We start from the raw sequence: 15,605 nt of genomic DNA on the forward strand, positions 1-15,605 counted from the left end.
CTCCATAAGCAATAATCAGACCCGGCTTAGAGAAACTTGCTTAAGGGAGGGAACAGGGGAAGAGGAGGAGCAATAGGTCCGCCCAGTACAGCGTTCTGATCATATTCCCCCACCCGGGCCTCCCTCTTTTTCTGTTTCTTCAGCACCCACCCCGTTTTTCCTCAGCTGCTATGTCTCCATCCTCAGTTTAGCAGATTTCAGAGTTTGGCTCTACCCAACTCTCCAGAGAAGCCTGAGCTAAGGGATCCACAGCCTCTTGTCCCCTCCCACTCTATCTTGGTTTCCAAGGTGGTCGGGACTCCTAAGTTTTTGGTTGGACTCTTGACTGATGCTCAGGAGCCCACATGAGGGACTTGATTCTAAGGCCACCTCTTGAAGGATGCATGCATCCTCACTGGCACCAGTGGCACAACTGGTGTGGTGGAACAAGAGCTGGATATCAGGCCCCTTCACTGCCCTGGCCTGGCACATTGTACAGTGCACAGACCGTGCAACAGTACAGGTTGGCCCTTTTACTCGCTGCCCCTGTGGTACCCTAAGTGAGAACTTATCATGCTAAGCACTGCCACGATGATCTTGTTTAACCTTCATAACACGCCTTTGAGGCAGGTCTTATTATCTTCCCCTTTTTGCAGGTGAGGAAGTTGAGGCCCAGGGAGGCGTGTGCTTTGCTCATTATGGCACAAAGCGCAAAAGGTAAGTATGGAGCTGGGACTCACATCCTCCAGCTGCCTGGTATGAGCTTTCTCTCTCCTCTAGCACAATGTTGCTGCTTCTGCTGCGGCCACCACACTGCCTCCCTTCTCCCCAACTCCCTCTCTGCTCTCTTCCTTCTTCTCTCTGGTGAACCAGCATTTGAGAACTAACCTTCCTGTTAGCTTCTTTCTTCCGTCCCCAATCCTTACCCAGCTGGATTTCAAGAGCTTAGGAAAGGACATAAGAAAGCAAGAAAGAGTCAGAAAGATGAAGGAAGGGGGTGGCCTAAGGGGCCTTCCAGAAAGAGGAAGAAGAGAAGGCAGAGAAGTCGGACACTGCATTGGGAAGGAAGGAAGGTGGGTGAAATGAGGGAGAGGAGCCCTGTGCCCAGACTGGAAAGGGGCACAGGCAGGGCCTCCATTGTGTGGGCACAAAGGGGCCATATGCCTGGCAGCCTACACAGTGTGTGTGTGTGTGTGTGTGTGTGTGTGTGTGTGTGTGTGTAAGGGGAGGAGAGGGAGGAGTGGCTAAGAAGTCCCCCCCATTCTCTCAAACCCCTGGGGCCCTGCTGTCTGCTCTGTCACTGGGGGTGGGGTTTTCTGAGAAAAAGGTCAGAGGGGAGCAATTATGACAGACAGCATGGGAGGGTCAAGGCCAGCGGTAACTGGGGATGGAAGAGGGCATGGAAGGCTCGAAGGGGCATGATGGGGAGGGGCTAGAAGAGGGAGGGGTGAGGTGCCAGAGCCCCACTTGCCAGGTGCCCCCCAACCGCCCCTCCCCCACCCCACTGGCCCACTTGCTGGGGTTTGGAGGTTGTGAAATGAGGGCCCCCAGATGCATCCTCTTCTAACCTTCTGTTCCTCCCTCCTCCCTGAGTGCTAGCTCCGGAGCGCTCTCTTTTACCCTCATCCAGGGACTTCCATCTCCCTGACAGTCTCCTCTCCCAGGGCCTGGTCCCCTGCTCCCTTCCCCCTCCACTCTCCACCTCCTTCTCCCATCCTGTGGAGCAGGATGGCAGCCGAGGCCAATTGATTATCTGAAGAAATTCGGAGCTAGCAGTAGAACAGCTGCAGCCGCCCCCTCTCACCATCCCCAGGCCCTAAGGGATCCCTGTGGGGAGGGGCCCAGTAACCCCTTCTGCTTTCCAGCGGGGCAAAGTGATGAGAGGGAGGCAGGGCGCTCAGCGGACTGAGGCTGCTGTGCAGTGGAAGGCAAAAAGCACTTGGGGCCAGGTAACCCCAGTCCGCCATCATGGGTGAGTCCCATCACCTTTGTGGACAGCGTTTCACCTGCCTTTCAAACAAAAGTGTTGGATTCAGTAATTTCTGTGCTCCCTCCCCACCCTGGCCCCCTGTAGTCCTCAGATTCTCCGTGGTCTCTGTTCAGCCCTCCCTCTTGCCAGGTTCTGGGCAGAGTACATTTCATCTAAATCAGATGGGGAAGGGAAGATGTCAACCTCTTCCCGTATGGGAGTTCTTCCCTAAGTCTAACTCAAATCCCTCTTGCTGCTGATGTCAGTCTTTGCCCATCAGAGATGAAAACAGCACCCTTCAGAGACTGAAGGACATCTCAGCATCTTCCTCCCAGTGCTGGCATTCAGCCTCCTCAGAAGGCCTTCAGCCTTCTAAAGTTTGGAAAGGATCTTCGGGTTCACCTAGCCAGGATTTCACTGGCAGGAATGGCTCCCTGGTAACTCTGCCTACAGTGTTTTCTTCAGCCTGTCTATTTGGACTCCTCCTCCTTGAGGCAGGCGCTTCCACTGCTGGACAGCTCCAGATGTTGCAACGCTTTTTGGAGTTAAAAATCTGTTTCCTATCACTTCCACCTACTGGTCTTTGTTCTGCCTCCTGGGACCACATAGAATGTCTGTTTTTGTTTTTTCTTTCAATATTTGAAGATGGGTATCATATTGTCCCTAAATCTATTCTTGTAAAGACACATATCCTCAGTGTTTCAACTATTCCTTCTGTGAAGTTGTTTCCAGGCCTTTTGTCTTCTTGGCCGCACAACTCTGAATACTCTCTAGTTTATCAAGGTTCCTGTTAAAATAGGGAGTCCGTAGAGTGTCACCTGTCAGGCTGGCTCATTTCAGAGAAGCAGAGGGGCATTGGCAATATAGGACAAAAAGAACCTGGGTTTGAACCTTCTCTCTGCCCTTAACTAAATGTGTGACCTCGGGCAAGGTCCTTCTCCTCTCTGGGCTCTAGTTTCCTCATCTATAAATTGATTTTAGAGTCTCTTCCAGGATTCCTTTGATATTCCTTCAGCACTACTTTTTATCCCTTTCCCTATTCTTCTCTTAGTACCAGGTCCTCCACTGTGTTCTCTCGAGTATCTGAAAGTTGGGGAACACAAAATGGGCCAAGAACCGTGATTGCAAGGAATTTTGATCCAGCTCAGAGACAATAATGGGGAAGGCCATGTTTCATAGCCATGGCATGAAATGTTTCATAACCCAGCAACGTGGACCCACAGACACATGTTTAACTTGGGTTCCACTGGGACACTCAGCTCCTTCCCTGATCCATAGAGACCAGGAGCAGAAGCACAACATCAGAGGGGTCAGAAAGTTTCACTCAGTGGGTGCCAAGATGGAAGTACATGGCACTTTAGGTGGAGAGGCCTGGGACCTGTTACACCCTCCCCTGCACCTGTTTACTCTGTGACCCCTTCTCTATTTTTTCATTTGCTCACCATAGTGAGCTCTCATGGTCCCATCAGGAAAGCCTTCAAAGCTTGGGACCCTCAATGCCCACTCTATCATAACCTGCAGTCCAGCTTCCCAACCCAATTTAATGATCCACAGCTGTACCTGGTGCTAGAACGAGGTCACTTTAATTCTTCTTTTTGTATGAAATCAGAACTGCAACAGGAGGAAATCACACACAGGACACAGGACACAGACCTTTAGGGCCCACTGTTGGGGGTCTTAGGAAGAAGTGAGGGTCATGGGAGAGGGATGGAGAGAGAAAAGGGGCAGGCAGGACTGGGGTGGGATTGTCTGGGGATGGAGGGAGCTGAAGAAGGATCCAGGAGCCCTGGAAGTGGGGGAGGGGCGCCATCCCGGAGGACTAGGGTGTCAGGACAGATGGATCCCAGGAAGGGATATGGGTGTGGTGAGCAAAAGGGATCCCCACACACACCTGGAGTTACAGAAGGAGCAAGAAAGGGAAGGGAATAACTAGGGAGGAAGCAAGAAAGACCTGGCTAGGACAGCCAGGAGCTCCCTCACTCGACCCCAAAGTGCACGACTCGGCAATAAATAGTAATATTTATAAATAAATAAGTAAATAAATAGATGAATAAATAAATAAATACGTAAATAAATAATATCCTTGTAGAGCTAGGAGTTTGGTGCGAGGGATGTGGAAGCATGGGAAGTGCGGTGAGCTCATCTCTTCTACACAGGTCCTCAGGCCCTTCATTCTGCCACGGACCCTGGGCTACTGAGCAGGGGGCGCTCAGCAACATGGGGGTAGCGCAGAGAGCCACGAGGTGGGATGGGGTAGGGGGGTATCTTCCCTTGCTAAAGGCAGCTTAAGGAAGCGGAAAAAATATAATAAACAGGTCCTAGGGTCGGGAGAGCTGAGCTTTCCCAGAGGGCAACAATAGGGCATCCCCCCTGCATCCGAGGGAGAAATCAGTGTGGGTTTTGCACATCTTTGTGGTGGACTGGGATGGAGGAAGCAGACATGAGATTTGGCCCACTCACTGCCTGGGCCTTTTGCAGATACTCTGGGCTGATTTGGGGGACATCACCCCCTACCCCAAGATCTAGGTTCCCTTTCTCTAGCTGCACACAAAGAAGAAGAAAATTGGGATGGTTGGGGTGGGAGGAGATAGGGAGGGGGCCAAATAGCTCAGAGAGGGCAAGGCACTCACTACCAAGTAAGATCCGAGGTCTGTATATGCTAAGCCTCAGGGACAAGATAGAAAACAGGAAGAGTTTTTCCATAATCCCCAGCTACTGAGATTCCCCTCACAGGAGTTACCTCACCATGCCCCTGCCTCCCAAGGGCTAGACTGAGATGTCTAAGAAAAAGCCCACACCCTCTAACCCCAGCCTTCCCCTTTCCTGTTCCCATGCCCCACCTCTACCATGGGCAGGAGAAGCTGCAACAGGGTGCAAACAGGATGGGAGACAGAGTCGGAGTCTGGGGAAGGGGGTGTGTCTCTGAAAATTTGGATGTAGGAGTAGAAGAGGCAGCAGCCCATGAGCGAGCGAAGGGGAGATTCCAAGACTGTATACCCACCACCCAAGCAAAAACATTTCTAACCGGCTGGGTCCCAACCACAAACTGTAGAAGGTACCCACGAGAAGAGCCCTCCGGCTGCCTAGGTGAGTAAAAGGAAGTCTCCTTCGACCAATCGACCAACCGGTGGGCACTCTGCCTGGGCCCGGGGCCAGTGGGTACATGCTATGCCAAGGTACAGGGACGCAGGGAGGAGAGGCCGTTCTAAGCAGTGAGCGGTGAGGAGGGACCCCAGCGAAGCCCCGGGGAGAGGAGTGAATCCAGGGCGGGAGGCAGGCAGTGTTCAGACGTCCAGCACGTGGTTCAGGTAGGAGATGTAGCAGATGGCCAGGCGCAGGATCTCAATCTTGGAAAGCTTCTTGTCGGGGGGCAGGGTGGGCAGCAGCTTGCGCAGCTCGGCGAAGGCCAGGTTGAAGGCTTCCACGCGAATTCGCTCCCGCGTGGCGTGGGCCGTGCGGTACTTGGCTGTGGCGCGCCGCCGGCGCCGCCGCTCCTCACGGCTCAGGTGCTGCAGGTCTTTCCGGCCCGGCTCTCCTGGCTCCGGGACGCGAGCCTGACCCCCTCCCGGCCCCCCCGGCCCCGCCCCGTCAGGGCCCGCCCCGCCCCCACAGTCGCTGAAGCCTGACTCGGTCTCAGAGTGGGTGGGAGGCAGGTCCAGCTCCATGGTGTCTGAGTTGAGCATCATGACGGATGCCCCTCGCCCTGTGAGATCAGGATCCCCTCCCCACCCCTCCCTCTGGGAGCCTGAAAGCTGGTTGCGGGAGGGGCAGGAAGGGCCTGGGGTGGTGGGGTCTGCCACTGAGCTCAAGGAAGTGAGAGCCACTTCAGGGTTCCATGGTCAGCGTTCTGGTCGGGAGCCTGGAAGAGAGAAGGGGAAATTGGTAAGGGCAGAGGGAGGAAGGAGGGGACAGCTCAGAGATGGGGAGGGGTGAGGAAGGTTTAAGATGGGCTGGGAGAGGGGGAGGTACTGTAAGCTTGCGGAAAGAACAGCAGAAACATGGGGAGGGGTGGAGGCAGTGAGGCAGGAGAGACAGGCAGGAGGCCATGGTGTCAAGGAGTAAGAGGAAAGATGGAGAGAAGGGAAGAGATCCAGAAAGTCGGCAACTCGAAAGGAGAAGAAGCAATGAGAAGGATAGGGTCAGGATAAAACTGAGCAAGAGGATTAAAGACCTAAGTGTAAGACTTAAAACTGCAGCTCCTAAAGAAAACACAGGGGGAAAACTTCATGACATTGGACTTGGCAATGATTTCTTATATGTCACACCAGAAGCACAGGCAACAAAAGCACACATAGACAAATGGGACTACATCAAACCTACAAACTTTTGTGCGTCAAAGGACACAATTAACAGAGTGAAAAGGCAATGGGAGAAGTTATTTGCAATTCATATAGATGTAAGGGGTTAATATCCAGAATATTATAAAGGACTCCCACAGCTCAACTTCAAAAAACTAAATAACTTGATTAAAAACTGGACAAAGAGCTTGAAGACATTTCTCCAAAGATGATATATAAATGACCAGCAAACATATGAAAAGATGCTCAACATCACTAATCGTCAGAGAAATGCAAATCGAAATCACAATGAGCTATGTATGACCTCATACCCATTAGGATGGTTACTATCAAAAAAAAAACAAAAAACGCCAGAAAATAACGGTTGTCGGCAAGGGTGGAGAGAAATTGGAACCCTTTGCCCTGTTGGTGAGATTGTAAAATGGTGCAACTGCTATGGAAACAGTATGCAGGTTCCTTTAAAAATTAAAAATAGAATTACCATATGATCTAGCAATCCCACTTCTGTGTTTATGTCTAAGGAAATTGAAATTGGGATCTTGAAGATATATCTGCATCCCCACGTTCTCTGCAGCATTATTCACAATAGCCAGGATACGGAAACAACCCAAATGTCCATCAATAGATACACAGATAAAGAAAATGTGGCATACACATACAATGGAATATTATTCAGCCTTAAAAAGGAAGAAAATCCTGTCACAATGCTACAACATGGATGAACCTTGAGGACATTATGCTAAGTGAAATAAGCGAGTCCCAAAAACACAAATATTGTATGATTCCACTAATATGATATATCTAAGTATTCATCTTCATAGAAGCAGTATGTAGAATGGTGCTTACCAGAGGCTGAGGGGACGGTGGGGAAGGGGAGGTGTTGCTCAAAGGGTATAGAGTTTCAGATTTACAGGATGAAAAAGTTCTGGAGCTCTGTTTCACAACAATGTGAATATACTTAACACTACTGAACTGTACACTTAAAATAGTAAATTTTATGTTATATGTTTTTATCACAATGATTTTTTTTTAAGAATTAAAAAGGCGGGGGGAACTGAGCGAGACTGGAGCCACAGCTGCAAGAGAGATTGGCTGTGGCTCTAAACCTTTCCCAGTTGTGAGGGGAGCATTGCAAGCCTTGGCCCTACCATCCCCTCCCTCCCAGGGCCTGTCTCCACCCTGGCTGCTTCTGTATGTGTGTGTGTGTGGAGGGGAGAGGATGATAAACACGCAGATTGCCCTTTGTAGAGTGGACTGGGGCATATGGAGCTCGGCACAGCTGCCCAGTTCAGTCCCTCCCAGCCCCCAAACCCCAAAACAGGACCATTGCAGACACCAGATCCTACCACCCCGACCACTAGAATCAGGGGGAGGTATCTCCTCTGGCCACAGTCCCCCTGCTCAGGACAGTCCCTTCCTCCAGCTCTGTCCTCAACACCCTCAACCCTTGCCATTCCCTGGCCGTTTCGGCAACTCCGCAAGGAAGATTGGGGAAAGGGAACACAATCAGCTTTCCACTCCACATCCTCCCCCAGCCCAAGGCCAGTTCAGATGTGGCGGGCAGAGACGGATAAGGGTAGCTTTTGGAGGCCACCATTTGGGGCTTGGAGAAGCTTGCTTGTCCCTGGGACCAGAGGAAATCAGGGAGAGGCAGCAGGAACATGGTCTGGGGGAAGGCTGGGGAAAGGGCTTTGCTGTGGGGGAATGTCAAGTGGGAACAGTGGGCCACTCACTGTGAGCTCAGCCGGACTAAAGTGGCAGAAACAGAAGCACAGAGGTTCCTTCGCAATCACCATATCCCCTTCCTCACCAGTCCGGGTTCTCCTGCCTCATGGACACCTTCACAAGGGTCAGAACTCCCCAGCCTTGCCCCGCCCCACCATGCAGAAAACAGGTTCAAATGAGTAGCCCACTAACAGTAAGCTCTGAGGTTGGGGGTGTGAGATCATCAATATCTGAGAGCATGTACGCACACAGCCGTAACACAAAACAGACGGGGGTGAGTGCTGAAATTTAGAACATACCGCATATTCCAGGGTCCAAAGAAACACGAGGGGATGGATGGCAATAGCGCGGGAGGCCCCGAAGTCAGCACCTCCCAGTATGTGTTTAGTGCACCAATTCCCCACCCCCATGACCCAGGAATTCAGCTACGGGGCTCTCGGCACATCTATCACAGCCCTGCCTGGTCCCCATGTTCCTTCATCCCTGATCACTTGGCCCTCCCTTCCCCGCTTCTGCTCCCGATCTGACCCCAGTCTCATTTCCACCTGGACCCACTGTCTTCCCCAGCTCCAGTCCTGGCAGCAGCTCCTATTCACCCATCAAGTCAGTCCTCACCCCAAAATCCACTTCTGGTTTCAGAGTTGCAGGTTCCGAGGATCAGAATTCCAAGCATCCAGGATAGGACTTCCTGCCCCACTTCTGCCATCCCCAACCCGACTGAGAATAGATAGGCACAAAGAGTCAAAGGGGAGAAGTGGGGAAGAGGGAGGTGCAGGGACAGAGAGAGACACAGCGTGAGAGAAAACTAGAGGGAGGCTCTGGGAGGGGACTTGAGCCAGAGAGTGGGAGGGACACGCCCACCCCTCCCCAGCCTTTGGTTCCCCCTTTACCTAGGAGGAGCCTGTGAGGGGATCCAAGCTGGCAGGACAGGGGGGCAGCGTTGACAGCCCCAGTCTCCTCTGGCTGCTCAGAGCTCATCCGTCTGCAAAGTTATTGACCAGCTTTCTAGACCTCTCCGGGGCAGCGTGGCGTGGCTGTACCGGCTCCGGGGCATAGGAGAGGGGTACACATGTTGGGGATATAGGGCCCAGGTGGAGGGGTTGAGTTTGGCTAGGTACTGGGGACACCCGCACTCACACGCACACACACACCACACGCTCACAGACACATACACACCTGAGCTGGCCCAGCCCTATGTATATATATGGAGATACACACACACCCCCAGCTCTCCATTGGCTGGCCCAGTCCCCCCCCCTTATCAATATTAAACAGTAAGGCCAGGCAGCCATTGGCAGAGGGATCTGGGAACCCCCCTGGGAGCTGGGGGTGGGGCTGGCCCTGGGGGGGGTGGCGAGGAGTGGGGGAGCAGGGACATCTGTTCTCCATGCATATTTCATAAGCAAGAAATGGAGAGCTGGGGAAGGGGTGGGGCTGGGGCGAGAGCCAGGGCAGGATCACAGATGAAACCCCTCAGTCTCCCACACCAGAGACGGCAGGGACAGAGGCCCCCAGCAAGCCAGGTTTAAGTGCCATGGTCCCATTCTGAGTCCCAGCTGGGCTTTGACAGCCCCTTCCCACATCTCCTTTTCCCTGGGAAAAAGGCTCTCCAAGGTACTAACAGGGAGATCGAGAAAAGGGCAAGTGGACAGCACGAAAACGCAGAAGAGGTCCCTAGAGTCCTTGCCCTCACCAAGCTCTCATTCTTCGTAAAGCTGGTTCCCACCAGCCCCTTTGCCAGGCTGCCTGTGGCTACTGCTCAGGCCCCTGCCCTTGTCACCCTGGGACTCAATCACCCCACACCCTCTTATCCCAGCCTCCAGCCTCCCACCTACCCAATCACCAGGGAAGGAGTGGGGTCAGTTTCCTGACACAGATCCTACAAGGAGTTTTTCTAGGCTGGCTGGCCCAACCTGACCCACTGGGAATTGGGGGCTCTCAGGAGGAAAGAGGTAAAGGCTAAAAGGAGCAGGATACAGGAGTGCGGGGAGAGGAGGAACCAGGGTTGGAAGGACACTGGGGGAGGACGGCAGGGCACCCAGGCAGGCTTCAAGCATGCTGGGGCATCAAATGAGCAATAAGAAAACTAGCTACAAAATCATATGCAAATGGGCATTGATTAAGTTCACATCAATAGCTCAGCTGCCTCCAGCCTGTGTGTGCATGTGCGTGCATGTCTGAGTGTGTGTGTGTGTGTGAGATACCGGGTGGCAGGAGCAGGGAGCAAGGGAAGAACAGAGGCAGTGGGCTACATTTCCGTATCTGAAGTTCTCTTCCCCACTCAGCTGTTGAATGTCTTCATTGAACCTCTGTGAATATCAAGAAGGAACCACGGCTGGGAGGACTGCAGAGACGGCTACAGTGCTACAGTGAAGAAAGCTTTGTCGGCTGTGTGACCTTGGATGAGTAACTCAACCTCTTGAGCCTCAACCTTCCTTCTCTGTAAAATGGGATTAAATATAGCTGCCGCTTAGGTTGCCACGGAGATTAAGCGAGATAACGCACGTAATGGGTCTGGACCTTAGTAGGAGCACAGGCCACCTGCAGGCTTTTGGAAGCATTTGCCATTTCCCTGTTGCTGATCAACCTTTTCTGGGCTTTCTCCAGGGTAAGGCATTCCCTAAGGGGAGTCCTGTAATTCTTCCCCAAGCTCCCCCACCCCCAGGTCTGGGAGGTGCCAACTCCCACCTGGGCAGGCCCAGACAGGTGCCCAGGTGCCAGCAGACTGGCTGAGCTGGAGGGGAAAGGAGGCTTGAGGAGGGGGGCTGGGGGGCAGGGGATCAGGTGGCATCTCAGTTCTTGCATCATCATTGCCATGGTGCTGATTAAAAACCAATCTCTACCTAATGAGCCCCCAGCAACAACAATCCCACCTCCCCCACCCTCTTGCCCTCCACCTCATCCAAGAAAATTGGGAGACAGAGAGGCTCAGGAGAGAGGGCCATGGAGGAGAGGAGAGATACGGAACAAATGGGAGATGGAGAAGAAGCAGAGGAAATGAAGGGGGAGACGTGGGGAGATGTCGAGACACACACAGAGAGGAACAAGATGAGAAAACAGAGTCACGAGGTTACAGACATGGGGAAGATATAGAGAAATGGGAAGACTCGTTACGGGGAGATGGAGATGTAGGGGAGACAGAGAGATAGAAGAGAGAAGATGGGAGCAGAATTGCCAGGTTGCCAAGGCTTTGTGGAAGATTCGGGGATGCAAGATACAGGGGGATAGAGACATGGGGAGAGACGTGAAAAGAGGAGATGGTTAGGGAGACACAGACCTGGGTGAATTATGGACGTGGAGAAAACGCGGATATTCAGGGATGGACAGGTACTGTTACTGGGAGAGGGTCCTGAGGGAAGCCCCGACACAGGGTGGAGATATACAGACACGTGGGAAGCAGAGTGCAGACAGTTGTGAGGGAACAAAAAAGTACTGGAGACAGGGAGACAAGGAGGGGAGGCACGGCAAACAGCTATAGAGATGAGGGACTGCTACTGAGACGGGGAGGCCTGGTTCCCCAAGGGTGAGACATTGAGAAAAACAGAAACAGAACTGGAGAGACTGTAGAAGCAGAAGGGAACCTTGGTGGGGTGGAGATGGGAGAGAGAAACCAAATCCTTGTTCCCGGCCTCCCTCCTTTTAGGCAGTTAGACTCAGATACTTCAACCCTGCAACCTCCATCCTTGAAGCGCTCAGCCCAGGCTGTGCCCAGTGCAAGCTGAGGGTTGATGTTACATGGGGGTGGGAGAGTGCTCTGGGACCACCTCTGTCTGCCTTCTCTGCATCTGTCATTCCAGGGTCCTGGACTCTGGGGCCCCCAGTCCCAGTGTTCACTCAGGGATTCAGTTTCTGCACCTAGGGGGTGTAGCTAAAAAGGACATAGCGTATGATAAAGAGGAGGAGCTAAAAGCATGGAGTGGTGGGAGGAGCTACTAATTCTACTGAACTTGGGGCCAGTAGATCTGGGTCCGAGTCCTGGTGACCTTGGACACATCATTAACCGTTTTCTTTCGGCTGTGCAGCCTTGTGGGATCATAGTTCCCCAACCAGGGATCAAACCCAGGGCCTCGGCAGCAAAAGCATGAAGTCCCAACCACTGGACCACCAGGGGATTCCCTGGACACATCATTAACATTGACTGAACCTATTTTGTCATCTGTGAAATGGGAAAAATATTGCCTTCCTTGTAGGGCTTCTGTCCCACCGTGCGTGGGAAAGTGCTAGGTACCCCAAACCCTTACATTTGTGCAGTGATTCAAAGGTGGCAAGAAATCGTCCATGCGTGTATATGAGGCATGACGATTGAGGGAGGCTGGGGAGAGCTCTGAGGTCAACTCAGGTTGCCGGCAGCTCCAGGCCCCGCGGGGGGAGGAGAACCCTGGGAGTTGTGTTGGGGTCTTTGCTGTAAGCAGGGCAGGAAGATGCGGAGGGGGTGGGAGGATGAGTGGGGCTCTGTGGTTTAGTGTTATTTTGCATTTGATAGGTGTTCAATTTTTCAGATTGTTACTCCCCATCTTTTCTCATCGCCACACTGCCTGCCTGTGAGTTAGATGGTGGGGGAGTGAGGTTGGGATGTAGGGAAGACATGGGGGCAGGGGGCCTGGTCCTTGAGGGTGGGGGCAGGGCCTGGAGGAGCTGGGAAGCCGTGGGTTTGGCAGGAGAGGGGGTGACATATGTGGGGAGCCCTGGGGACCCAACCAGGCAAACGGCTGGCAGAGAGAGCAGACGGCATTAACCCTCACTGTGCCACACTGCGCGACCCGTCCCGGGAGTGGCCCGGGGCGGGGGTGTTATCATGTGTGTTCTGGGTCACAGGAGCTCCTGGGCAGGATCTGTTATGTTCCTGGGAAGCGGTGGCTCGTCTTGGATCTTCTTCCCTCTTTGAAGTTCCCTCCTTGTTTGCTTCCACGTGTTCTCCCTCAGTCTGTCTTTCCCTGTCTCCACCTCTCTGTGCCTCTAGGTGACAGCGGGTCTCCACAATCTGTCCCCTTCTCTGCCTCCAGCCCGGCTGGAAGCCACTTTTCAGCGCCAGGCCCTGAGCCCTCTCTCACCCCCGGCCCCCTAGGCCTTGTCGCCTTTGTCTCCTAAGGCAGCCTCTCCTTTCTTCTCTCCTCTCTGCTCACCTCTCCCCAGCTCCAAGCCCATCCCAATCTCATTAGGCCTCCTCCGACCACTGCCCCCCCACCTCTCCTCCTCCCTCCCCCATCCATCTGTCTTCCCCGAAGCCCTCCTCTTTGTGTCCACCCATCTGTCACCACCAGCTCTGGGCCCACTCCCCCCACCCCCGCAGCACACCCGCCTGGCCTCTCTCCCCTCAGGCTCAGCTCCCTCAGAGCACTCCCAGCCTCCTTCCCTCCTTCAGCCCATCAAGGATTGCCTACTTCCACTTGCCCTTCACTCATTTATTCTTTTTCCAGATACCCTCTTTCATCTCTGTTGTTCCTTTTTCCCCTCCAGTTTCCCTAACTCTTCCTCGGTTGATGGGGAGAGAGACAGGGGACTCTAGGGTCCTGGCCCCCAGCCCCTGAGCAGCCAGCCAGCCGGAGCCAGAGGCTGGTAAGACTTACTCACAGTTGCATCATGTCCTCAAGCCTCCTGAGATGCCCCCTCCGCTCCTGTCCCACGTTCTTCTGGTTGGGAACAGGGGCTCCAGCTGCCCTTCTCAACAACAGGAGTGTGCCAACCCCTCTACCCTCTGAGTGTGGGACTCAGAAAGGAATCAAAAGCTGACCTGAGGCCCACATGGACCCTGACCTTCCAAGAGGCTCTCTGCTTCCCAAACTCCCACCAACTCAACAACTCCCACCAAGCTTTTTTGAGGATGGGATGCTGAGTTTCAGGATGGCTTTTCTACCACATTATGCCACTACCCGCAGTCTACTGTCCCCGGGTTAGAGGGCAATCAGTGCCCCCCAGGCCTCCCTCTCCAGTGGGAGAACTTTCTAACTACCTTCAAAAGCTCATGAATTGGCCAACCCTTCAAGCCATCCGCTGCCCTGAGGGGTTTAGCATGAAAGGGAGAAGGGAAGAGAGGCTGACTGTCAGAGCAGGGCGGGGCCTCGGACAGCAGCCTCGTCGGACTCCACTTTGTGCAAATGAGAACACTGCGGCCCAGAGAGGGGAGTGCCATTTCCAAAGTCACACAGAGCATTAGAGGCACTCCAGAAAATCTGGTCCTGAGCTCTTCCCACAACATGAAGCTTCTCCTTGCTGGCCCCACCCAAAGCAAACCCTCCATCCTTTGAACTCGGGTAGAACCTTTTTATAGCACTGATTTTGCATGGAACATATGGTGCCTGGCCTGGTTATTTATCTCGTGTCATGTCCCATCCAGCCATCTAGACTCTGGATCCTAAGTCTCTAAGGGAAGGTGCCATATCTCATACCCTTTTACGATGCTGGGACAGAGTGCCTTGCCTGTAGTCAGGCTCAATAAATGTTTATTACCACTGTAGCTGCCAGTGCAGATATAAGAAATGTTCCAGTCTCTGCTCTAATATGCTGTGTAACCTTGAGCAAGCCACGTCACTCCTCTGGGCTACTGTTTCCCCCATCTATCAAATGATTTAGGCCATACACACAATTTCTCAGGGCTTATCATATGGTCCCTGGAAGAAACAAAGTCATCTTGAAAAAGGTGGAATCTTGATACAGAACACCAGACTCTGGGTGAAAATATCTCCTCCCAGGATGTGCCTCTGGGATGTGGGAGACAGAAAAGAGTAAACCCCTTACTCAGAGAAGCTGGGAAAGAGAAACCAGCTAATAGAAAAGCCTTCGGTGCTAGTCTCGAGGGACCAGGTGTCACAAGAGGTAGAGACAGGACAGACTGGGCCCTGGAGCAGGGTGGTCTGTTATTCAACAGTACACGTGGGTTGGGTGGAAGGGAAGGTGCCGTGAGAACTAGCAGTGGGTAGGATTAGGGAGGGAGGGAAGCCCTGTGGGCAAGGGAGGAGCTGGAAAATGACAAATTTCAGAAGGCGGCACAGAGGTAAGCAGGGCCTGGAGCAAGCAGGAAGAGGGAGGCTAACGAGTTAAGCCTGTGGCCCTAAGATGCTGCTAGCCAATCGCATGCGGTCTCCAGGACACAGGAGGTGGCTGGGGAGGAGTTAGACTGTGGTCTCAGAAAGAGGGCCCCAATGGGTCATCTGGGGGTCTATTGCCCCTTCCATGGAGCCTGGTCTCCTCAGGAGACATGTTTTTTGGTTTTGTAATTTCTTTTTGGGGGGGGAGGGGGAGGTAGGGGTAGCATGGAAGGCGGAAGACAAGCTGGTGCTGAAGATTCCTCCCTAGGAGGAGACCGGAGGACAGAAAACCCTACATCCTGTACCCTTCTCTTGCCCACCCCATCCACTGATTTTGCCTAACCCTCTGCTTCCCTGTTCAGCCCTCTCACTGGTTCTCAGCCACTTCCTCGCTTCCAGAAGCTGCCAGCAGGATGAGGGAGCTTAGCGCTCTGTCCACTGGGAGACCTGTTGGCCGAGGGAGGCATGGAGTGGGCCCAGGCGATGGTGGCAGCTGTGCTCAACTCCCGCCAGCACAGTGCACAGCTTCTCCAGCTCAAACTGGGAGGGGTGTGGTGGAGGGGAAGCAGCGGGGTATAGTTCCACATCCCAGAACCCCACACATGCCCC

At 53.3% G+C, this 15,605-nt stretch overlaps 1 protein-coding gene across 1 annotated transcript; it reads right to left on the reverse strand.

Annotated features, from left to right (window-relative positions):
* Positions 1 to 1,203: 1,203 nt before the first annotated feature.
* On the reverse strand, positions 1,204 to 8,627 carry NHLH1 (nescient helix-loop-helix 1). Its single transcript, XM_089912781.1, has one exon. It carries the CDS (start codon positions 5,632 to 5,634, stop codon positions 5,233 to 5,235), a length of 402 nt encoding a protein of 133 aa, XP_089768907.1. The 5' UTR covers positions 5,635 to 8,627; the 3' UTR covers positions 1,204 to 5,232.
* Positions 8,628 to 15,605: the final 6,978 nt, after the last annotated feature.

Source organism: Delphinapterus leucas, chromosome 1 (assembly GCF_059928025.1).
Source record: "Delphinapterus leucas isolate spDelLeu-1000000601 "Yukka" chromosome 1, BTC_Dleu_Yukka2, whole genome shotgun sequence".
Taxonomy (NCBI): Eukaryota; Metazoa; Chordata; class Mammalia; order Artiodactyla; family Monodontidae; genus Delphinapterus; species Delphinapterus leucas.